The sequence below is a fragment of the Dinoponera quadriceps genome, unplaced genomic scaffold (assembly GCF_001313825.1).
Source record: "Dinoponera quadriceps isolate SergipeBrazil2010 unplaced genomic scaffold, ASM131382v1 scaffold3773, whole genome shotgun sequence".
In the NCBI taxonomy this organism is placed as follows: domain Eukaryota; kingdom Metazoa; phylum Arthropoda; class Insecta; order Hymenoptera; family Formicidae; genus Dinoponera; species Dinoponera quadriceps.
This window is the reverse complement of record NW_014558172.1, coordinates 202,723-228,813: the sequence shown is the minus strand read 5'-3', so window position 1 is coordinate 228,813 and position 26,091 is coordinate 202,723. Positions and strand designations below refer to the sequence as shown.

At 37.3% G+C, this 26,091-nt stretch overlaps 2 protein-coding genes across 4 annotated transcripts; one reads left to right on the top strand and one right to left on the bottom strand.

Annotated features, from left to right (window-relative positions):
* Positions 1 to 232: 232 nt before the first annotated feature.
* On the bottom strand, positions 233 to 19,741 carry LOC106749664. Of its 3 annotated transcripts, none has more exons than XM_014629346.1 (6): positions 19,096 to 19,741; positions 18,898 to 19,027; positions 9,395 to 9,860; positions 8,242 to 8,507; positions 6,883 to 7,420; positions 233 to 1,610 (listed from the first exon to the last, which is right to left on the bottom strand). In XM_014629346.1, the coding sequence occupies exons 2-6, from the start codon at positions 19,021 to 19,023 to the stop codon at positions 1,186 to 1,188; spliced, it is 1,821 nt and encodes a 606-aa protein (XP_014484832.1). In that variant the 5' UTR covers positions 19,024 to 19,027; positions 19,096 to 19,741; the 3' UTR covers positions 233 to 1,185. The 3 variants fall into 3 exon arrangements, with proteins under 3 accessions (XP_014484832.1, XP_014484833.1, XP_014484831.1); XM_014629347.1 differs by having other exon boundaries at positions 19,108 to 19,741; XM_014629345.1 differs by having other exon boundaries at positions 18,898 to 19,741.
* A 963-nt stretch (positions 19,742 to 20,704) lies between these two features.
* LOC106749661 (28S ribosomal protein S15, mitochondrial) lies at positions 20,705 to 22,948 on the top strand. The gene is made up of 4 exons (XM_014629339.1): positions 20,705 to 20,943; positions 21,026 to 21,159; positions 21,246 to 21,441; positions 22,081 to 22,948. The coding sequence occupies exons 1-4, from the start codon at positions 20,705 to 20,707 to the stop codon at positions 22,328 to 22,330; spliced, it is 819 nt and encodes a 272-aa protein (XP_014484825.1). The 3' UTR covers positions 22,331 to 22,948.
* Positions 22,949 to 26,091: the final 3,143 nt, after the last annotated feature.

Below are 26,091 nucleotides of genomic sequence, written 5' to 3'. Positions count from 1 at the left end.
TTTTATGTGATATGTTGCATAAAGATAATAAATTATATAATATATTAAGAATTTCTCTCTCTCTCTTTCACACACACACACACACGCACACACACGCACGCACGCACGCACGCACACGCATGCACGCACCACACGCGCGCACGCACACACATTATAATATGTATATATTAAACATATAAAGCTATTTTTTTACGATCCGATTGTTGAGAAAAATTGTCATTTTCTTTATCAATATTTTTTGAGACACTTTATTTTTGTAAAAGAATATTCATGGCGGAAATAAAATGTATGTTGAATATATAGATCTTCTGTGCTACGTAACTATCATATTATTATTTTAAGACTAAAAATCTTTCGGTAATTCCGAATAGTTATTCGTACGTGCATTGTATATATGATATATTCCTATATATATATATATATATAATACACAAGTTTAATCACCGTAAATTATTCTCATTCGTCTTACGATATATTTTCATATTGCAATCATAACATAGTATATTGACATGTAACATAATAAATCTGTATTAATTGCATTTATCGAATCGGCATATATATATGCTATAACATACATACATACATACATACACATATTATATATATATATATATATATATAATTACATATATTTATATTTACTTATCTATATATTTATTGTTTTATTTACTGTGTCTCTTGTCCTCCTGTACCTTATATAAGACCTACTTCATAATTATTTACAAAAATTCTCTTATATCTGGTAACAGTTACAATCATAGATCTCTCGGTAAATATGGTTTCTTCGTATAAATAAGTAAAATCTTCGTCCAATCCATAAAAATTCGTGAAAAATATCTACGCAAAACCATACGTTTCGTATATGCATATGGTACGTGTATACATATATATGTTTTTATCTGTTTGTATGCATGAACCACACCTAAGCAAGCGACAAAGACATTCTCGGGCGAACTTTCCTGCGGCCACAATCTCTCCACGATCTAACATGGAATCGATCCATTATGCTACGAAATAATAAGAAAATATGGACCAACACCGATTGCCGTTTCGGTCAATAACAACAATCGGGAAATGCGTTATCTCGAGAATTCGAAAAGTGTGTGTGCTTTGAAGAATCGAATCGTGTCAGCGCGAATTGCTTCGCACTCGGTCGTTTTCACCCGATAAATTCCCGAGCCACCGTTATTTCTCGTGCGGCACCTTGACGAGGACCGTTCTGGTGCCCTCGACATCCGAGATGTTGATCTTCAGCTCGTTGGCGAGAGCCTCGAGCTTGTCGACCACCCGGGCGGTCTTCTGCCCTCCCGGATTCGGCGGCGGCCATATGTCGTCCAACGGTGGCTCGATATATTGCCTAGTCGCCTTCGAGCCGACGTCCGATTTTGTGCCAAGCGTGCCCCCCACGTGGTTCACGGAGGAGGAGATGTATTTGGACGTTGTCGCGTCGCTCTCGAGACGGGCGCGCTTGCAGAGCGGCATCTGTATCACCGGGCCGTAATCGTGATCCAGAAGTCCCTCGACCTCCTGCATCAGCTCCTCGTCGCACTGCTGAAGCTCCTCGGCGTCCATCAGCTGCTGCTTCGTGTACAGCAAGGTCCTCGAGCGACCTGGAACGAGAACGATCGTGGGATGTAGGCAGTGTTTGCTGGTATTTAGACAATATCATCTAAATAATCATTCAGATGAATAAACAGATCATCTTTATCTTTATCTAAATGGAAGAAATGCAAAATATATTCGTTATGTTAAAGAAGAAGAAAAAAAAAACATGTTATTCCATCTAAAAATTATTAAATGATGTTATCGTCCATATTTTGAACGCATTTTTTTATCAAATAAATGAAATAATATAGACCTACGTTTCGTCTTTTTAGTTGCCATTTGTAAAAATGTTTAGAAGATCCGCATGGAAATTATAATATCCACAAATTCTCTTACTTAATTTACATTTAATAATTAATTCGTTGCTACTAATTATGTTTAATCGGACACGAAAATATCTGTATCTTGGAGGAGAAAGGTTCCTTTCTTCAGTTGCCGTTCGTAAAAATTTCTTGATCCTTGTATAGAAATTTCAACATCTGAAACTTTTCTAATTTATATTCAAAACTAATCCGATCGCTATTAATTACACTTAATTAAATCGGACAATCGGAAATATCTTTGTATCTTGGAAGAGAAAAACTCAGAGCTGCTGTTCGTTAAAAATTCCTCGAAAATCTGTACAGAAATTTCAACATTCAGGAAGTTTCTTAATTTACGCTCATTTAAATCGGACAAATGTGGAAATATCTGCATCCTGTAGGAAAAAAAGCTCGTCTCTTCGGTTATCGTTTGTACACATTATTTTGGAAGATCTATGTAAGAAGAAATTTTAACATCTGAAAATTCCCCGAGTGTCCCCAAAATTCTCCAAGCGTAAATTCCGCTCTTCCCTCGAGAGCCGATCCTCGGTCTCAGAATTCCTACCCGCATCGATGAATTGCGGCAGAAAAATTGTCCGGAATAATAAGCAGCGCGAAAGAAGAATCTCGAGGTGCTCTCCTGTCCTCTTTTAGAAAGTGGTAAGACAGCTTCTCAACGATCCCGTACACGTGATCCCGGTTTCACCGTTCTCACATCTCCATAGATTTTTGTTTATCTGATCGGTCAAATCGGTGACGGATAAAATTACCTCTTCCTTCGATATCTCTTTCTCGATTTTTTCGCTCACTTCTACGCCTCTTAAATATTAATATTTACGAGCTGTTTGAATGTAAGAATAACAGGGCAAGTTTTCGTGAATTTCACAGAACGAATGATACGTATAGATCTCTCCCTCCTTCCCTCTCTTCCTCTTTTCCTCCCTTTGTAAGATAAAATTCTCCACTCCTTGCGATACGCAGTCTCGACGAAATTCGAGAACACACCTGTTTATAGAATGTAATTCGCTGTGCATGCGCGACTCGTCATGCCGACAAAATAAAAAGTTGCCCGATGAGAAGTCGAAATGTGCAAATATCACATTTCGTTCGAATTTTAAACATTCTCGAGGAGATAATGCATGATCGTTGCAAAGCGAAGAAGAATTGGGATAAAAGAGCGACGTGGGACTATCGCGATCGTTAATCTCGCATTTGTAACGCGCTTAACGTTATATAATATCTCGCAAATATTCTTATCTACTTTATTACTACCTACTGTGATACCGTTGTTGTTGATATTCTGTCTGCGCATCTCGTAAGCTGTGTAAATAACGGCGATAACGCGAAGAATAACATGAATCGGAGCACTGTCGCGAACTTGCGAACGTTATTCGCCGAAAGATATTTACAAACGTATTTGCTGTCGTCGATACCGTCGTCAAAATCATTTGCATCGAATTTTGCGCCTCGATATCATCATTTATACGCACACGTGTGTACGTTTCTGATGCATATCTGATGCGCGCTTATTTTGAACTTATCATCACTTGTCGAAGGTTCGACACTCGTCGATGGCATTGCGAGTGCTGTACGTACACGTTAAGCGGAGCCTCTACAGTAAGAATTTAAGGCATAAGATTTTAGAAACTGACCTATCACAATTGATTTTTTTTTTCTATACTTCGACTTTTCTATATTACAATTCGACTGTAATTGGTCAATTCTTTAGAGGTTTAGAGCTTAAAACATCTATTGCAGACTGGGACTTATCTTAATTCATAATTACTTTTTTTTTTACACAATATACCGCCCAAGCGAGTAAAAATAAGTCGTGCGACGATACGAGAGGGCAAACGAAAGCCTAAAAAAAAAAGTAAGGAAAGAAGAGAAAGAAGGAACGGTCGAGAAATTGTGCCTTTCACAATCGGGGTTCAATGTCCCAGGTTCGGTCAAAACAATGCCACTATAATTATTAATCAGGGACCCGGACCGAATGAAAATATCGGTTCCGGTTCACTGAAATATTTAATGAAAGTTACGATTTCGATTTTCTCTTCTGGACAATGAAAGCACCGGTGAACCGTTTGAATTACGGTTTTCTTCGGTCCCAGTTCTTTAAACTTGTTTCTTTACTAAAATTTTTATTGGCTTAAGTTATATATATATATATATATATTATAAAAAATAACAATATCTCTTCCTCGATGTAGATGGCATTTCTCCACTATTTCCACCTTCTTCTCTTAACTTTTTTGGATATATAATATTATCCTCGTTATTTGCAATCTCTTTCTAACGTAATTTATGTAGATCATGTAGATTCTACGTAAATTATGTAGATTCTGTGAATATTCGGAGAATATCTCGAACTTTCTCAGAATATACATGTTCTGTTAGAGTAATTTGTACAATTCGGAATCGTCTTTCTATTTACCCCAAAATTGTAATATATTATTTCTTCTATTAATCTTTTTTTATTCAATATCGTATGTTTGAAGTTTATTTTCTATTTGTCGCGATAACCAATTAATGTCCTGTTTTTTCGTGAGAACTAGAATTTTATTATGAAATGAAAAAAAAAGGGTTATTTAAAATCACAGAATAAGAACCGAAATAGTGGACTAAAACAAACGGCAGGCCGAAAGAAATGTAACGGTTCCGATTTCGGTTCCGATTCTGTACGCTTTATAAAATTTCGGCATGGTTTACGATTCCTGTTCGACAAAAATACCGGTTTCCATACCCGGTTTTCGGTTTCGGTTCCGGTCCGGGTCCCTGCTATTAATATAACGGTCCGCAAAGTTCGATCAGTTAGATATCTATTGCACGATAATGAAATATGAAGAAGAGTAGGAAAGAAGAGAAGTAGAGTGAAAAGAAGACAAGTAGAGCGAAGAAATATATTCAAGCAGGACATTTCCATAAGAATGTGTTACTTCGGTAAAAAGTAAGCGGCAAGTATTAGCAAGAATGAATATATATTGTCCAGAAAGGTGAAAATCTCGAAATTAGCAACCGAGGTGATTTCCCGAAAAGTTGAAACATCGAAATTTGAAATATCGAAACAGCATCCCGAAATATGCAATTGTTCCGAGGAGAAATTATTACACCGAAGACAATATATATATGTGGTTAGTTATGAAAAGGTAACAATTTTTTTTCAATGAGTTCCGCAACGCATCTCATATCCAATAGAAAAATATATCTTCCGAGAATTACCAGAAAAAAAAAAAAAAAATTCTATTGGACACGGGGTGCGTTCCAAAACTTATAAAGAAAAAATTGTAATCTTTTTATAACTGGTGTATTAATATTCACTTATTTCGGTACATCTTTGCATATATTTAAAGTTCCTGTTTCCTCGCAGTAATCATCTTAATTAATGACGTCAGAAATATAAAAATGTGTCCTGAGTTTTTGCGAAATATGTTAAAATAAAAAAGATAAATCCATAAAATGATACTTGCGACCAATTAATCACATGTGTAAAATATCCCGAGCGTTTTTCCTTTACTTTAATAGTCGATAAAAATAGCCATAAAATTAATGTGACGAAATTACGAGAAAAGATAAGCTGAAAAGGAAGATTGTTAATTATGTTAATCTTACAGTTTGTTATCGACTGCTGGAGCAAAAGGAAAGTTCTTGGAATGTTTTACAAATACGCTCACGACCGATCAAATGTCATTCTATGAACTTATCTTTATTTCAATGTATTTACGTTTTCTTGCTTCCGACATCGACAAATAAGACTGTAGTTTTGAAGGATCGAAAAAAAACCGGCTACTTTTCCTATTTTTCTATACATTCTTTTTACTTCCGCCAGATAGAAAGAGTAAGAAAAATCGTTTAAAAAGATTTACGTATGTTCGGTTAAAACCCGCCACATTAATTTTTTTCTCCGTAAAAAAGATAAGAAACCGAAAAAACCCATTAAAAAAATGGAAGAGAAAATCCGGTGGTTTTTTCTGAATCCTCAAAACTGAACAAAACGACCGCAGCGAGTAACCAACAGCCTTAAATGAATAGATACTAACGTATTGTACGAGATAAATTCAATTTCGATAAAATTATCTTATAAGATATTACTTCAGCACGGGTTTCGGTGATTATGACTTTGCAGGAGGTAGCCCTACACTTTTTTTTTTTATTTCAGCACATTTTTTTCCCAGGACGATGCACGTCCACTTCAGCAAAAAGCGAGTATTCGCTATAGCGAAGAGATAAGAAAACGTTCGAGAAACGAGCAATTATTCGATCGTTAGAAGGCAGATATGTCTCGTCAATTGTCCCGCCGAAAGCAATTCTCAATGCCTCTATAGTTTGCGTGATACGTTCTGAAAATGACGAGAGATAACAGAAACACAGTTTAATTACATAAAGTTGCGACAGTAGCTGTCAACTTCATTGATGCCAGTGGTCATCGATCAACGTGACTGTCAGCCATGTTGTAGATTGTACGGGCACTGAATTTGAAGCGCATCAAGAGACGCAAAGTATGCAAATTTCGCGTAAAGTAGTTGTAAAATTCAAAGAATCCCACATACGATTGTATAGAAATTCTTAAGGGCTATAAATATGAATATCAACGTGTACGTGTGATAACTTCTTACATAACCTTAACGTACCTTCCGCTATCCTTCGGAGATCGAAAGAAAGTTATTTCATTGTCTCCTCGTCCACAAATGCATTCAGCAAACACGTACGCGAGATACCACCTCTCGCGTTCATTTCATATTACGATTATAGTAATATAAATATAACTAAATAATTAATATAAATATAAATATTTTCAAATGTGTTATACACTCAGCTGTCTCGCCGCTGTATCGCTATGACAGTCCGCCATATTCTCGGTTATACCAGGTCAACGCATGCGCGGAAGAAAATCGAACCCCCGAATTTCCTAACACCGTGGCAACTGTATGCAGTTAAGCTGTGTATAAAAATACATGTGGTAACATGTAGAACTCACCGGCCAGTGGGATTTTCTCGGGTTGCTCTTGCTCCTGCGTGAGGTCGTTGCTGTTGTTGTTAGAGTGCGGCCGCAGACTCGGCATCACGACGAGAGCGAGCGAGAGTAGCAGGACCATCAGGCAGGTGGCCGGCTGGGCGCTCTTGTTGCCTTTCTGTATAAGCGCCTGCAGCCTCTTGAGTTGACCAGCCAGGCTCTGGTTCTGCGACTGCAGGGCTTTGATGCGCTTCAGCAACGTCATGTTCTCCTCCGTGCACTGTTTCACGCGATCCTCCAGCCCGTCCACGTACTCCTTTTTCCTCTTACGTGAGTCCTGCGCGGATATCTTGTTGCGTATCTTGCGCCTGATCCTCTTCAGCTCGCGCTCCTCGTGCTTCGTTAGAGGATAATGGCTCGGCAGGGTGATGCCCTCCTTCTGCAGCAGCCGCTTCTCCTCGGCGTTCAGCTTCAGCCGCGGATAAGGCGAGTCCGTCTCCGATGCCTCTTCGCTGGAGTTGCAGCCTTTGTCACTGTTGGAATCCTCCTGTTTGATAGTCATCTGATTGATGACCGAGGAGAGAAACAGAGAGAGGGGGTTATGCGAAAATATAGAATCAATGATTAGACACGCTCGAACCGCTTGAAGTTAAGAGGGAGTGCGCTATATGTACATTACACATATACATACACAGATAAAAAAAAATATATATTTTTTTAACATCTGAAAATTCCCCGAGTGTCTCCAAAATTGTCCAAGCATAAATTCCGCTCTTCCTTTTATATAAATAAATAAATAAACACACACATACACACATATAGCGCCGCTTCAAAAGTTTCGCCTCATATGGACACAGCCCTGTGAAATCAACATTGCATTGTTTCTCGTAAACAAATTCATCACCCATTCATTCAAATCTCTTCAGAGTTTTTACACTCTACGAGCTATCGAACGAGCTACGACTCATTCGGAAATTGATTTCGCAGTTTGCGGCATCTCCTAGTTAATTGATTTCGAAAAAGAGCTTTACGGAAGGTAATATTAAATTCAAAGTAACGACAATTAGTATCGGTTTCTGTTAGGCAAATTTCTCTCACATCCCGAAGATACTCAAAGTGGCAATAGTAATTGCCTCACTCTGTGCATAATATCAATAATGTATGACTACAAAGTGTGGCGTGTAAAGACACGATCGTTAGATACAACAAACGCATTGTTGTTTAACGATTACGTAAGGCAACGACTGGACACGACTGTAATTAACGAACTCGAATTATGCGTCTATGAATTCGTTGCAGGAATTCTCTCTCTCGGGCGTATTATTATTATTATTATTATTATTATTATTATTATTATTATTACGTTGCACGCAGATCGCTCACCTGAACGGGTTTATTAATAATGTTCGCCTGATTGATTTTAAAGCCCTTCAAGTTTCTTGCTTGCGTAGCGTTGATAATTTTAATGGCCCGGACTTCCTTTACGTCTTTGATGCTTACTGGTAACAAGATGGACCGCGGATTACCAGAACCCATCGGGGTGACGCGTATCAATTGTCGAATATTCCGTTTGCCGTTGCACGTCAAGTTGCGGACGTTTATCGCGTTCTCCGGCTGCGCGACGCGCGTCTGTTGCTTAGGCGTCGAATCTGCAAAACGTAAAGTAATATATCTTCTTTCTTGACACATGTCGTCACGTGAATTCTCTCGCGAATCAAGTGGAAATTGAGAATGTAAAATTAAATAAAACGAATTGAAATGAATTGAAAGACTTATACTTTTCAGCCAGTCGCTATAAATTTTATATATTTTCATTCTTCGCAACTATGATTTTTAAATTGCTCGGAAATACGCTTTTTGATTGTCATTCGAACTACACGGGGTATCGCAACATGAGAAGAACGCCTAAAAATGTATTGGGGACCTAAATGTGGGAACCTTGAAAACAATCGAAAAAAATGCCCATAAAAAATTTTTCTTCCACGGTATTCCTGCTTCGAAACCGCTAAAAATTTTACTCTAAACACATTTCTCATTATTATTAAAAACAGGGGAGATATATACTATATATTATTACTACTATATACTATTAATTAGTTTATTAGTACTATTAATATAGTATAAATTACTATTAATTATTATAAATTAAACTATACTATAAAATATAAATTTCCTATGGCTATATTTTCAAAATCAAATAATCAATAATTTGGACATTTTTGTACGATGTCTTTGTATTATAATTCTCAATATCACAGTAATTTTCGATTAAAATTCTAAATGTGATTCAAGAGCAATTACGAATAGAACCTAACCTTAAGGAAGAACACATATGAGAAAAAAGTGTCAGCTTTAGTTGCGAATATCTCAGCGCCCGAACGTCGTCAATCGTTTTCGAACTTTACTATGCGTAGATAGTGGATTTTCGCCAAAAAATGCGGTTAAAATTTAAAAGAGAATTCCTAAGAAAATGGATTTACGAACCATCTTAACCTGAATTGTCCCGCAAAAAGGCAGCATAAGCGAGCGTTCTTACCGATCTCGACGATCGGCTGTTCCGTGACGATCGTCGTGTTCGCGCTCGGCATGGTGTTGTTCGGTGTAACAACAGCGACCAGGGTTTGTCCATATTCCATATCGTCGGCCACGTCGGTGGCCGGTGAGCCGATATTGGAGCTCATGACGGATCGCACAGGACTGTCCACAGGACTGCCGAGGGACTGAATCGGACTGACCGCCGGTTCGAAGTCCATGAGTTCTTCCTGTGGGCTGTTCAGGTTCGAGTTGATGATCTCGATCTGCTCGTCGTCATTGCCGATCGACAAGAGCGGACTCAGCTGTTGCTCGTACGAGAGACTTTGTGCGCTGGAGAGGCCGCTGTCCGACAAGGAGAACGGACTGGTGTCTTCCAGGTCCTTCTCGATCAGGAAATCCGGATGCTCCTCCTGCAGCTTCATGATCGTCGCAAAGAGGTCGTCCGAATTCGTCGCGAACTCCTCGGTCTGTAATATATGTTACATACGGTCAAAAAATGCGTTACTGCACTTCGTGCACACTGAAAGAAGGACTTGATAATGTATATAATATTTAATTTAGTAACTGTTACTGAATAATTCGGGTGAAATATTGCAAACATTCGGCAACAGTTGCGAGATAATTTGATTGGATGAAGTAAATATATGGTTTTAAGAATTAAGATTCAGTCGCTTGATAGCAGAAAATGAAATATATTCGGTAACTATTACTAAACATATAGTCCGTGAGGAAAATTATTTTAAGTAATTCTCATCATTTTACTCAAAAAAATTCCATCGTTCTACGTAAATGATCTTAAGATAACTTAACATTCCCAACTTCATTTTGATGTACTTTTTTCACTTCATGTATGAAGAAATCTTTCCTAGATTCGACCTCACAATGGTCACTCATTCATCTAACTACTGACCGCCATCCGTTTACTTTACTTTAATGATCAGATAAAAACCGACAAGCTCTCGTCATATCTTATATCTTGTGTTTATAATGTATCTTTGCATGAGGAAAGAGAAAGAGAGTAAAGAGTGAGTGAGTGAGTGAGTGAGTGAGTGTGTGAGTGAGTGAGTGAGTGAGTAAGTGAGAGAGAGTGAGAGAGAGAGAGAGAGAGGAGCCATAAATATTTAGTAATGGTTACCAGATATTTTATAAGAATGAAAGTGAATGATTTTGTAATATTTACGAAATATTTAATAATAATTGTCAAACATTTAATAACAGATGTTAAATATTTGGTAGCAATTACTATTTTATTTAGTTGATTCAACTCGTAATAAAAGTAATAAAAAGTCGTTCATACCACAGGCAAACTAAATATTTGGCAATTAATATCAAATTTTATAACAATTACGAAATATTCTGTCGAAATCTCTAATTAAGTGCATTTAGTATTACCAGTCTTTTTTTTTTCAGTGCACGTTACGCATTAACACTTTCACGTGGCTTCTTACATCTACACGAGAAAAAATGTGTCAATGGAATTGGTCGACATTATTATTCACTCTAAAGGAAACATTCAGAAACACAATGCCGTTTGCCGTTTCCGGAAATGTTAATTGGATCACCCGCGATCACTGCAAAATCAGAGGTCCGCTCGGCATATCGCGAAATGAATTCGCTGCGGCATTATTTGTTAATATTTTTAATTCTGTGAGCATATTTTTATAATTAATACATAGTACAAATAGTTTACAAAAAAGATTTTCTATTTGATTAATTCCTGTACAACAATAATAAACTTGAATTTTACCGACTTTTCGTGCGTTTAAACGTGTCTACCCTCCCCCCCCCCTTAATATAATGACATTTTTTCCCTAATGTATTCATTTTTGGGTTATTGGTTTATAAAGAAATATTTTTCGACAACAATGGTTTATAATTGTTGTCGATTTACAATTATAATAATATAGAAGTTACATGTAAAACTAGAGTGTATTATTTATACAGGGTGTCCCAAACTAATCTCGGTTCCATTTGGCCATTTTCAATCATTGATAACTCGGAATTTCGAGTGTTATTTGCCAAATGGTACAAGACTTTTCAGCTCAGTTTCACCCGTTCTACCATACCACGGGAACCGAGATTAATTCGGGATACCCTCTCTATGTGCAAAGATGTCTGCCTCTTTAGATACCGTTTAAACGAGTTTTCGAGATCCGTCGACACGGTCAACCGAAAATTCCTCCGAAATAAGTGCGGCCTTCGCAATGCTAAGGTAAATATATCGAAATGCAAGCAAAGGAAAAGAACATGCAGAGTTGAGAACAATCAGAGACCGAGAATGTATGACAAGAAGTTCAATAAATACATAATCTAGTAGTGTGGCGCATAAATTCTGTTTAATTAGTAGATAACCCGCGTTATCGCTAAACTCCAGCAGAAAAACGAAGTGAAATAAGATACCGGCCTTATTGGGAATGGAATAAATTGGGTGAAAAAATTTCTTCATCGAACTTCGGCGCGATAACTTCTCACCCGTATTAATGCGTGTCTCCTCTTAGCGCAACGCATGAGTGACTTTGCCATCGATTACAACTTTTTCGTACATATGTATAAATGCGTTCCGAATTGTAATCGTGCGATGGAAAAAAAAGACAGTACAATTGTGAGATTTAAATTCGTGCCGGTACGCACGAGTGTAAAGTTTAAGGCTGATCACACGGAGTTCCGTAACCTAACGGTATTCCACATTCGAAGGTCATTCGCCGTGCGATTGAAAAAAACATACACCGGCGATACCAGTTCGTTCCGAAGAAGCACGAAGTAGTGAGTTAGGAAATATATTCGATTTCTACCGTAACATTAATAGAAACAGGATTGATTAGATGACGATTAAAGAGGGAAAGCCCGCTTATTTCTCTTAATATTATTCTAAAATTAAATATACATTATAAATCATCACAAAATTTATAAACAACAAACACACACACACACACGCACACATATATATATATATATATAATTATTATGAGCTATAAATATTATGAATTATTAATTAAAACGTATAACTATTGTTAAATAATTATATTTATTAACTCATTATTTATTTATTATTAATATAAACGTAAGATGTATCTACCTTCTCAATGTTATTTTAATATATTGAATAAGGCTGGATAAGTAAAATAATAGGGTATTTTAACATTAACAGGGAAGAATCGACTAAAAAAACGTTGGTTATTGGAGAAAAAAGATCGATTTTCTGAAAATCGAATCGGGACGCCCATCACTAATATATATATAGTTTATACACGAAGAAAAATAATTTTGTCATTGTGGCGAAACCATAATTGCCATTGCATAGTCGTGCAGCAACAATCAAATCTGATTGACCCAATCAAATTAGCGAATTATTCGTAATCAAAGCAGAAATAATTTTGTTGCCAAGATAGAAAAAAATTCTGCTAAGTGAATTTATAGGTCACATATATTAATTGCGGTTAGGACACATATTAATTGCGATTAATTTGCCGTTAGAATAAAATGATATTTTCCCCTACATTTACTAATTCTTTCTTGTATAGCAAAATAATTTATAGATATAAAATAATTTACAGATTCAGTAAAATAATCCAGCTAGTGGCAATTAATATTCCTAACAGATTGCTTTGCTGTCCTTATGTAATAACCGACAGACATTGCGACGTTGCATAAAATTTGCTTCGTCAGCAAATTATTTCTTTTTCCGTGTATGCATTTCGCGACGCACAAGACACAGTATGCGCGTGCATTTGTCACGTTCACGGAGCCGCGTATATTTTCCCTCATTTCTGTGGTTCCTCGAGTTTGCGCACGTTATGTTCGTAAAATACAACGTAAGAGAGATTCGCTGAACGAGCTTCGGGAGGTTTCCATTTTAGTTAGAAAGAGGTGCGTCACACACGACGTCGTGCAACAATCGAGTCGCGGCGGCGGTTTGTGCGCGCGATGAAGACCACAGCGCGACCACGTGGTGATAAGCGCGCGCGCGCGCCATATGTTAACTTCGGGGAATGCGAACACGTCTTGTCCAGCGCCGTTCTCTTTCGCATGCCGCCGGACGGGAAAATTGCTCGCGCACTTTGTTACGAGCACAAGATTTCAGACTCAACCGCCTCAGAGAGAATCTCTCTAACCCGTTGTTTATCCGTCAACGCTGATCATCTGTTGTTTACGACTCGTTGCCAAGAGAATCAGTTGTACGTTCAGGGCGCTAAAAGCGCGGGCATCAAGACGCGGGCGTAACAATATAATAATAACTTTATTGACTGACAAAGTTCAATAATTGAAGATATAGTATATTATTACGCAGATGACAAATTAAAAGCCGAGGTATCATTAAAGCTGTTTTTATTGTCTTATCTAAATATTTATTGTCTAAATATTGGGTTGACCAATGAGTCTTTTCATATTTTTAAAAGGTAGCGTTTATTTCATATTTAACGTGAGTATACGGTGAGTGACTTGGTGTCAATTTCACGTGTGTATATACAGGGTGTCCCGTAAGTCGAAGTCAATAAAAGTTACGGGTTGCTTTAGCACTACCCAGGATGCACCACGTGGAGATACAGTCCTTAGCATCCATATCTGCCAAGGGGGTGTTTATTACAGTTGAATGTAAAGAAAATAATCGACTGTGAATGGTCAATTTCTTAAGGCTCAGAGCTTAAATTTTCATTGTAAATCCTGTTTTATAAGGAATATTTTAAATCGCTGAAGAACGTCAATTTCAACAATTACTGTAGTCTTTACGTTTTCTTCCTTATTTTCCAATTTTATAATAATTTGAACGACATCAAGAGACGTAATGTTTCGCGTAAAATAATTGGAAATTTCAGAGAAATCTTACATATGATTATATAGAAGCTCTTAAGGCCTAATAAATATTAATATCACTGTGCACATGTGATAACTTTTTACGTGTGATAACTTAACATATCTTCTACTATCATTCGGGAATCGAAAAAAACTTATTTCGTTTTCTCTTTGTCCACAAATATTTTTGCATGTAGCAAACACGCGAGATACCACCTCTTGCATTAATTTAAATTACGTTCGTAATATAAATATTTTTAAATGTGTTATACACTCAGCTGTGCCGTCTCACTCGCCGGTATTGCTATGACAATCCGCCATATTTGTGGTTGTACAGCCAACACATGCGCAGAAAAAAATCGCACCCCCAATTTCCTAGCACTGGCGCAACTGTATGTAGTTAAACTGTAGTTTAGATCCCAAACTTTATATAAAGGCCTTTACTAATTTCCTCAACATCTATTTTAATATAAAATAGATCCGTTTTAGCAAGGTGAAAGACCAAAAGCGTCGATAACCAGAGAAGCTCGAACTTCTCCTGAAAAATCTCACGCCCCTCTTTAAAATTTGTACAAATATTTTTTTTATAATTTGTTTTGTTAATTACTACGAAAAATACGGTTTTGGTAGAACAGTATTTCCAAACCTTTATCTTCGTGAACTTTAAACACTTGTAAATGAACAACCGTTTCGAATTGGATCCATGTTTATAAGACATGTTTCTACTTCAATTTATATCCGAAACGTGCTCCTTAAGTTTGCCGAGTACGTCATGTGATACTCTGTATTATAAGATAAATTATATCCAGTATAATAAGATAAATAATCACATCTGTATCCCTCAGAAAAACGTATCTGAATTCGATATATGTATGATCGATATATATATGTTGTGAAAACACTTTTTGTTAATAGAAACATTCTAGTGAACGGACGCCATTTTTTTTTTAATCAAAAAGTCGGAGAAGTCCGGACTTTAACCTAAGGGATTCTAAAGCCCGTATCAGACTGCGGACTAGAATTGAGATTAGATTAAAAATTGGCCAATCAGAGCAAAGTTCACTAAAATTGAGTTCATTGAATTAAAATTGGTCAAATTTCAAACCAACCTCAATCTTAATCTGTAGTTTGATACATGCTTAAGAATCCTTCCCTATCTTGTAAGGTCAGAAAAATCGCTTCTGTTTTTCTTTGCATAATTTTGAAGCCTCAAGTATGTAGATTGTTGTGTTCAAGTTATAAAGTCGAATTTGGAAAATTAGTGGAGTTACAAGCAATTAATGATACCGCTGCACATGCAAATAGCGCTATTTCATTCTATTATTCTCTCTTCCGGGAAATCAGTGCATTATCACTGAAAAACAGCGCATTTTCACTGATTGCATTACAAGTGCATCACTGAATGAGAGGGTATATTTTACGGCCCTGGAATAGACGATTAATGTAAGTTGCCAAACATTCCCGTAAATGATAAAATATTAGATTTAAAACTTTAAATGCATGTTTCTCGGAATCACATTTCTCGTCACTACGGAAGTGATCAAAGAAAAACTATCGGAGATATCGCTTTCTAATTTTGCCAACTTGTAAAGTACATATTTCTTCATAGAGTGAACTAGAATTAAGCCGATATCAACAGTTGTTTCTTTTTTACTGAAAAAATAGTTTGAAAATTTTGAGCCAAAACTTAATATTTTTTCCTAGTCGGCAATCATTTTATCAATTTTTTTTTTAATAATAAATTTTTCTGATTATAGTTCGCTTTGTGCACAAAAGTTGTGGACAACAATTTTAAACATGAAAACATTAATTTCGTTGGTTTCAGACTGTCGTAAAAAGGGACTTCCGCAATAAAGTCATGTCATCGTGTACGAGCAAATTAAACAACATGAATTTCTTACTTGATATAATTAATTTCATATGACAAAAATTTGAAACGTCAAAGATTGCAGAAATATGATGATACAATAAAAATGGTCTATTTATCTTTTTATACTCTGCCAGAATGAAAATCACAAAAATGCCCTTTTTCCCAGGTCACAAAGTAAGAAGGGACCCTTACAGTTTACACGGAGAGATCACGTATTGCCGTCTTTGGGGATGTACCGACCGTCGCGCCTCTCGTGTCGGTTCGTTGCTTCCTGCACGATGGCGAAGCATCGCGACGCACCGCGTGCATGCGTGCGTGTACCATATGTTAACGCGGACACGAGCACGTTGTTGCGCGAGATCGCATCAAGATTTATCAATGAGAGACCCACGTGTGATCCGCAACTACGAGACGACAAAGATAGAGAGAGAGAGAGACAGTGGTCGCATTTGCCGGAGTCGTCAAATCGGCGATAAGGCCGATGTGCAATAGATGTAGTCAGCTTTAAGCGTAAGAAATTGACCAATCGCAACCGATTATTCTTCTATAATTCGATTATGTTTAGTCAATTTTTTTACTCTTAAGGTTTACTTAGGTACTCTTAAGTTTTATTTTTACGCTTACTACATCTATCGTAGACTCGGCTTAAGCTCAGTCTGCGTCTCTCATCACATCAGTGGTGAGTAGGAATATTTTCGTAAGAAGAATAAGAAATTGACCAATCGTATTCGAATATGAAGAAAATAACTGACTATGATTGGTTAATTTCTTATTCTTGCTTTTTATAAACATACTCCTATTGCTCACTGCAGGTTACGCTTTAAAGCGGGATCTACAATGAGAATTTAAGGTGTAAGATTTAAGAAATTGACCAGTCATAATTGGTTTTTCTTCTATAATTCGATTGTGACTGGTCAATTTCTTAAGGCTTAGAGCTTAAAGCATCTATTGTAAAACGGGACTGAGTTAACCGCTGTCTTGTCGATTCCGGGCAAGTTTCGCAACGCGAGTTAACGCGAGAGAGCTAATTGTGCTTTCCATTTGGTGCCACAAGTCGGCACAAACATCATTTTGTCTTTGTTCCGCATTATTCAGTGAATAACAATGATAGGCTAATGCTTGTGACATCGACTTGTGTCACCGAATGGAAAGTCCCAAATGCACGTTGCGTTAATCGAGAGCACGACTATCTCTATCTATCTGCTATCCATCTCGTATCTCTCTCTCTCTCTCTCTTATTCATTTCTTTTGTCTCTCAGATGAATTGCTCGCCCACTAATCATCGATTCGGGTTCCCGTTAGTCGCGCGAATATATATGTATCGATCGCGGATGCGTTCCTCTTGAACGCCGTCTCTCGATTTCCCTGACGACGACGGATTCTACAAACCCGCTTCTAACGAGAACGAAAAGAACAAAACCGATGATTCATGCATTCTAATAGTTTTAATCACTCGTTATGTAAAAAGTTCTAGTTTTTACTCGGTATATTATCAGTCATGTTTATTATATAATTGCGGTAATTCTTAACGTGGCTTCGCTTTAGCGTTTGTATGTATGTATGCATATCTGTGTGGGTATATCGAAAATTGCGTTGTTATATTTTTAAGTGGTCCCCTTTCTCCCTGCCTCGGCATATCGTCATATTGTAACGGCACGAGAGGTGAGTCAAGATCTGACGAAACGTCGCCAAGTTCTTGCCGATACGGGTGGTGGATTCAGTGGTTCTTCCTTGATCCTTCGTGAGCGCCGCACGATCGTCCAAATCTAATCGACAATAAGTCGAGAGAATTCGGCTTGAATAATTGCCATTAGTCCCGACCTACAATAGGTATTTTAAGCCTTGAGAAATTGACCGATCACACGTAATTACTCTCTTCACACTCAATTGTGATTGGCCAATTTCTTAAGGCTCAAAGCTTAAAGCATCTATTGTAGATCGGGACTTAGTCCTAGTCTACAACAGATGCTTTAAGCTTTAAACCTTAAGAAATTGACCAATCACATTTGAATTATAGAAAAATAATCGATTGTGATTGGTCAATTTCTTAAGACTCAGAGCTTAAATTCTCATTGTAGACCCCGCTTTACAGAGCAACGTGCGACGGTCAGATCGAATCGAATCACAAAGCGATCGTGCAACGCCGTTTACGGTGCGAGTTGAGGCAAAACTTCTGTCACAAATAACGGATTCTTCTGTCATTACTCGACCATACTCGGAATACTCGATCGTTCAACACGGCAACGTTCAAGCGAAACGAACGAATCGGCTTCCTTCGCGCTCACTCCTCGCCAGCTTGGAAATAACAGATGTGTCACACAAAACCGAGCGTCTTGTATCTTGCTCTCTGACAATCTTCGGATGTGTAATAACGTGATCAATTATCATTATGTAAACGTCTATTTCACGTTCCTCATCGAGCCCGCGCACTCTTCGATCGAGATAGAACCGAGATAAGTCCTACTCTACAATAGACGCTTCAAGTCCTAAGCCTTAAGAATATTTACCAATCACAGTCGAATTATAGAAGAAGAATCAATTGTAATTGGTCAATATCTTAAGGCTTAAAACACTATTGCAGACCTAACACGCACAAACGGAAGAAGCGCACATTTTTTTCCTCGAAGGAACTCTGCCAATAACGCGAATAAGATCTCTCTTTCCTCGGATAATCGAGAAGCAACGATACTCAGCGAAAGCGCGCGCGCGAGCGAGCGAGCGAGCGAGAGAGAGAGAGAGAGAGAGAGAGAGGCTCCGTCGAGTCTCACTTATGACGATATTAAAAGCACACGCACACGGACGGTAGTAGATTACGGGAAACGAGGTCTATCCGGGAGACTTACCGCGGTGACGTCGTCGTCGTCGTCGCCGCAAATATGGTCGACGAACATCTCGTCCTTGACATCCTTCAGGAACGGCTCGTCCAGAAAGTCTATCAGGTTTATGTCCGGTAACGACATCACTGACATTGATCTAATATATACATATATATATAATGTGTATATATATATATATATATATACGTATGTATACGACACTACTGATATATATACGACGTATGTAGAGCGATGCACGCGCGTGTCGTCTTCTGCCTTATTTATTTTCTTTCTTCCTCATCGCCGGCTGCTACCGTCCTAAGTGGCCCGCGTGCGCACATACATACACACACCGATCCGGAGTGAACAACGGCGGGCGGGGCGGGGGGTGGCGCAGCTTGCAGCAGCAAGCCCGAGACGAGTACCGAACAACGACACGTATAATCGGTCCAACGATGATGTGCAGGTGTCAGTGCACGCGGTGGCGGTCCGGTTAATTCTTGATTACCCGATACTTCTCGAACCCCACCCTCGAGAATACGCTCTCTCCGTCCGTCCGTCGAAATCCGCGAGACAGCTGCCTCGAGTTGGCTGGCCCGAATGCACTGTGTCGCACCTTCTTCCGCCTCGGCCGCGTCTCCTCACCCGAGACTTTCTTCACATTTTCGACGATCGACCACCGTCTTCCCCTCCCCTCCCTTCTCCGTCGTCGTTGATCGCAGCAGTTCGTGAACGACGCTGCGAGAACGCCACGAGTGGAAAATCGCTCTTTTGCTTCGGAGACACCGTGCGAAATGCGCCGCGAGCACCAGCGAGCACCGCCGACTGCCAACGTGGCACGCGAGCGAATACAACTTCACGGGTCAAGCTGTCACACACGCGTGCAGCGCAGGGTCAGCAATGTCGCCGACTGAAAATTTCCATCTTTATTAGAATTGGGCGATACAGTAGCGATGCATAGGGAAATAGGGTTTTCCTCCGCAAATTGCGGGAGAAAGTCCTATTTTTCTGGAAGAAATTCTTATTCCCCTATGCACCGATATAGTATCGCCCAACTCTAATCTCTACCAAACGAGTCGTTATTTTCCACTAGAAGTCCATTAAATACAATTCTCCTCCCCACCGAAAACCACTGGACTTTCAGCCGGGCCGTGATTCGCGATCTCGTGAAAGGGAAACAGAAACATCCGCAACGTAAAGGCTCAAAGCGACTTGATTGGCGTTTGTGAAGCTGAGTATGTGCACGCAGAGAGTCTCTTAAGCCCGTATCATATTATAGATTAGGATTGAGATTGAATTGAAATTTGACCAATCAGAGCAAAGTTCACTAAACCCAAGTTTAGTGAATTGTGCTCTGAGTGGTTAAATTTAAATCCAATCTTAATCTTAATTTGTAGTCTGATACTGTCGTAAGTCTTTATTAGGTGCAAACTTTTAAGCCCGTATCAGATTACGGATTGGAGATTGAGATTGAATTGAATTTAGCCAATCAGTGTAAAATTAACTAAACTTAAATTTAGTAAAATTCTGCACTGATTTGTCAAATTTCAATTTAATTTCAATCTTCAATCTATATCTGATACGGGTTTTATGTTGCGGATGTTCCATTTCCCTCCCATGAGACCACAAATTGTGGCCTGGCTGAAAATTTAGTGGTTTCCGGTGGGGCGAAGAATTGTATTTAGTAGATTTCTAGTGGAAAATAAATACTCGTCTGGAAGAGATGAAATGTTCTGTGTTGGCCACACTGAATCCCACTACAGGTTATCGTACGAAAGAGCATTTGTTACAAATCGTTAGGTTAGCCGAGGAATTCGATAATTAAACGAACATAATGATGAGTGTGATAAGTAATTCCAAGCGATCGGTGCGGATGACCGTAAATTTATTGAAGAGAAGCGTCAATCTCTCGGAAAGGCGATACGCCACTCTGGAAGACTACAAAATCACGTGGACGCGACCGAAGAAAATCTCGTGTGTGTCACCGGAGAAGTCCGGTGATCAGGGGATAGCCATTGACATCAAGAAGACCGACATTCCCAGGATTTACAATGAATCGTCCGAGATGAAGAAGTGAGTAACTAAATAGAATTAGGCAAAATAAATTCACAATGCAATACATATTATTTGTACATAATATTCTTATATGTGTTAGTGCCAGTGACATTGTTAAGAGAATGTTTACGTTAGAATTTCTACCGAAGAGGGAGAGAGACCGAATGATGACGACGAAGATCGTCGATCTAGTAAAGAGGCACAATGATGACGAGTTTTCGCCCGAAGTTAAAAGTAAACATATATCTCTGACGAATCGTATTGATCGCAAAGATAGTGTCCGTTTTGTTATTGCTTGACCGTGTTTATCGTTTTTTCAGTCGCTCGTCTAACCAGCAGGATATTCAAATTACGAGAGATTTACAGCAAGTATCCTAAAAATCGCAAGTTAAAGGTTGAATTGAAAGAAGCAATCGACTCGAGAGTACGTCTCTTAACAAAGCTGCGTACTTCAGATTACAGATGTTTCGAGTACACTTTAGAGAAACTGAACCTCATTTACAAACCGTATCCAGAGTAAGAATTTATCGTTTATTAAATGACATATATAATATGTGTGTGTATATGTGTGTGTCGGTGCGCGTGCATGCATGTGCGCACAAATCTTATACAGGATGTCCCATTTTAATTTTTACGCTGAAATATTTTGAAAATGGTACATCAATAAAAAAAATATTTCAGACTGCTTGAAATATTTAATGCAAAAAGATTTTATTATAGTAGTGCATTTTGAAAAGCTTTCAAAGTAAGCTACAAGAATATGCAATAAAAAATGGGAGTTTCTATTTAAAAAATTGGAAGTGACCTTCAAAAGATTAACAAAGGTCAAACCAATGGCCGCATTCAGTAGAACGTTTAGTTTGCAACTGTTGGTTGTGCTGACAGTTTCCTATGCTGACATTGGATTATTCCTGTGGATCTAAAAGAATAATCCAATCTCAGCTTAGAAAGCTTCCAACAGTTGCAAATTAAACGTTCTGCTGAACGTGGTCAATGATAACACCGTGTGTCCCCCTTAAAACCATACGACTTTTGTTTAAAACATTTTTTCCATTGACGCACCGTTTACAAAACTTTTAGGTGTAAAAGTTAAAATGGGACACTCTGTATATCTTGATTATTTTCGTTGTAAAATGTTCACTTCCCTCTCATCAGTCCGCCCAATCAAATCACCAAGAGGGAGTCTCTGACGCGATTAACGGAGAAACATTGTAACGAGATCGTACAGAAAAAGATGGATGCGTACAAAGCGGAATTGAAGGCGCAGCAGAAGGACTTTTTCGCGGAGAAGGCGGAAAAGCTCGCTTTCATTCGGGAAGAAGAGATAGCGTGTGGCTTAGAGCCGACAATAAGCGAAGAGGATGTGGCACTCGCTAAGCGAAAAGCGATGGAATACCAGACGTAATATTAATTGATTAGATTTATAAATTATTTGCAAATTGTACAAGATTAAAAAGAGAATTATATATATTTTGAAATTATCCGTATAGCGCGAATGTTCAAAGAAAAACATCCCAGAGATGTCACAGGGACGTTTGATACATCTGGGATATCTTTTGAACGTACGCTGTGTGAGTAGCGGGTAGTATTCTTTAATTGTGATTACACAATCCCACAATCTCTGATTATAATACATTTGTTTCATCATCATTCGATATAATTCATTCTTGTTGATTACACACAATTATAATTAAAATAATACATCTTGTAAAATTTATTGATACAAAGTTACATGCCGGCGGTACTACAACTTTCAAGCCTCATAACTCGAAAAGTATTTAACGCAAAAATATTTTGTTATAGTGTCTTGAAAAGCTCTCGAGGTAAGTTATAAAAATATATAATAACAAGTAGGGGATTCCATTTAAAAAATTCAAGGTGGCCTTTATGTGACCTTCAAAAGACTATAAAAAGTCAAACCAATAATACTATCTTATATATCCCTCGAAATCAAACAACTTTTGTATGAAACATTGTTCTGTAAAATGCTTTTCTTCTGAAATATATGTTTGTCACACTTTAACTCATATATATATATATATATATATGTGCGTGTGTTTTTTTCAAATTCTTAACTATTGTATCGGAGTCCCAAAAAAATTCGAAATAGTAACTGACTTTCGAGCCACTTTGTGTTATTATTAGTAACACTCATGTCAAATTTTTATCTGTCAAACGTATTCCAGGGAACTTTTTACTTATCCGGCGGGGGGGGGGGTCATTTATAGCAGCTGATTTTACATTTGTTCGATCGAGATCACGTGGTATCGTCAGTTCTTGCGGCCAACAATAAATTCCGCCTCGATCATGACGTCGCTAAACGACCATTATTCTTTCTCTCTCTCTCTCTCTCTCTCTCTTTCTGTATATGTGTATGTGTGTGTGTGTGTGTGTGTGTTGCGCATAAAGTGAAAGTATCTGTAATTGTTTTTGTCGAATACACCAGGAAGATTATCACACTTCAAAACGACGTTCTCGAGCGCGATCGCAGGCAAGGTAAAGAGAAGGTAAGAGTTTGCTTCTTCGAAAAAGGACGACCGAACCCTATAAACGCGTAATATTACTTAATATTAAGTAATATTTGTGGAATATTAATAGATGGTTATATGTCCACTTCTAATAATATTTTAAAAATAATCTTATTTAATGTTATTGCAATATATATTTTTTTAATTTTCGACTTTATGTATATATATAATATATATAATTGTTTTTCATTTCAAATGTATTGCAACACTAATTGTTTTATTGTATAAATAAAGTCGAAAAAATTTTATGTACAAATATATTTTGTATTAAAAAATTATACATATATATTTTTTTCTTTTTTTTATATCATTATTTTTTTTAATATTCTAAGAACATTTTTGTAATACGCCAAGAATGTTATACGAAGTGGACATGTAACATCAATAGAACATTCTTATAATATTAAAAAACATTACATAACATTTTAGAATATTATAGGAATATTATTTTAATATTGAATAATATTCAAATAATATTCTAGAAACATTACATTTCGAGGGAAAAAGCATACGTCATTGATTCAATGTTTCAATGACGTTGTATGCAACATTAAGCACTACATATTTAAAAATATGTTATAGTATTTGCCTTAGATGATTTCAGGTTTATCTAGATGAAGATGAGATGAAAATCCGAATAATTCATATTAGATGAAACGAAGATGATTTTGCTTTTGATTTATCCAGATGAAGGATAAAATAAGTAGCGCTGCTTAACTAGATAATTTTTTAGATAATATTGTTTTCATGAGAGACTTCATAAAAATTTACAATAAAAATTATGCAGATACCATAAAATTGACTCTTCTCACACAATGTACACCACGAAGCTACTGTTCGCAAGTTCGCGGTTCAAATGTCACAGCTTTGCATGGGAAGATGCGACGGCAGAGGGAGAGAGAGGGAGAAATTCTAATTGAAAGCGAATTCGCACATTGACGATATGAAGTATCCAAATATCTGAAATACCTAAAAAGAATACAGCTCACATTGATTTTCCAATTGCTCGTGCTGTGTTTGTTTTATCGCGAATTTTCGCCACACATTTCCGAGTGGCGCTTGGAAAATTTCTCGCTTTCTCCCTCTTTTCCTCTCTCTCTCTCACTCTCTTCGAAAATTGTAGAAGCGCATGCGGGAAACGCGGGACGACCTGGCGCAGTGATTGTAGTGCAAATTCGATCATCGATCCTGGTCGTCACGCAACACGACACAACCGCGTCAAGCCTGTATCATACTATGGATTAGGAATTGGTATTGCGGATTGAAGATCGGAAATTGACCGAATAAAGTCACAGTAGATTTGGATTGGGGTCGTAAATAATTATTATCATACTATGGATTGAAACTGAAGGTTGAGTTTGGATATTAGATCAGAACATGAAACTCGACCGGTCAACATTTTGCAGGCTGCGATCGGGAGTATAGATTGGAGATTTAGACTTCATTCTATTTTCTTGATATTTTCGCAATATGAGCCAATAGTCGCCAAGTATTCGTCGATGGGTTATGGTCTAATATGGGCTATGTAATATAATGAATGTACTGTGCACAAATGTTGGTAGGAATAGAAAAATTCTATACATATGGCAAAACTTATTGATAAATAACACATGCGAGAAAACGTATATTTCTATCCGTGCGGAAAATTTATTGATAACTCGAGCACGCCACTGTGAAACTAATTAGAAGCGTAATTGTTTTTAATAGTACATATTTCTTACTTTCTGTATCTGTTTGGACACATACGGTTCTTTCTACGTTTCTTTTCCTTTTCTGCTATTATTAATAGCAAAGGAAGAATATTAATGTTCCTTCGTTTAATGATATCTCGATTCATTTTTTTCTCTAATATGTCATTTTTATGTTTGTGAATGCAGAGTAAACTCAATCGCAATCCAGATCGCGATCATAGCGTGATCGAATAATCCTCAATGCCCAATCCGCAATCCCAATTCCTATTCCATACACGGTAAGCAGGAAATATTGAATCAATCTTTCGAATCATTGATTTTACGCGGATTTTACAAACATTTTGACATAGTATAATTTTATAAATGTTTTTAAACTTATTATAATATAATGTTGATAACATAATATTCCTAAATATTAAAATTATATTGTATAAGTATTATCTTTAATGTTTCGGTCAAATATCATTAACAGTGACGTTGTAGGCAGCATTAAGAATTATATATTTAAAAACATGTTATATGTTACAGTGTTTGCCTTAGATGATTTCAGATTCATCTAGATGAAGATGAGATGAAAATCCGAAAAATTAATCTTAGATGAAATGAAGATGATTTTGCTTTTGATTTATCTAGATGAGGGATAAAATAAGTAGTGTTACTAACTAGATAATTTTTTTAATGATATTGTTTTCATGAGAGACTTCATAAAATTACAATAACAATTATGCATATACCATAAAATTGGACAACGGTTAAATAATTCGTCAATCTAATCGCTTTAAATTTAAAGATCTAACAAAACAGTCCAATAATCATTGATTACTCATTCATAGTCGACAGTTTAACGTGGGCTTAAAATAAATTGATCAATTTAAACAAATGGTCTGTTCTTTTTAGTTACACCAGTTCAGCAGTGCAGCTAAAAAAAACCAAACCAAAGAAGACAA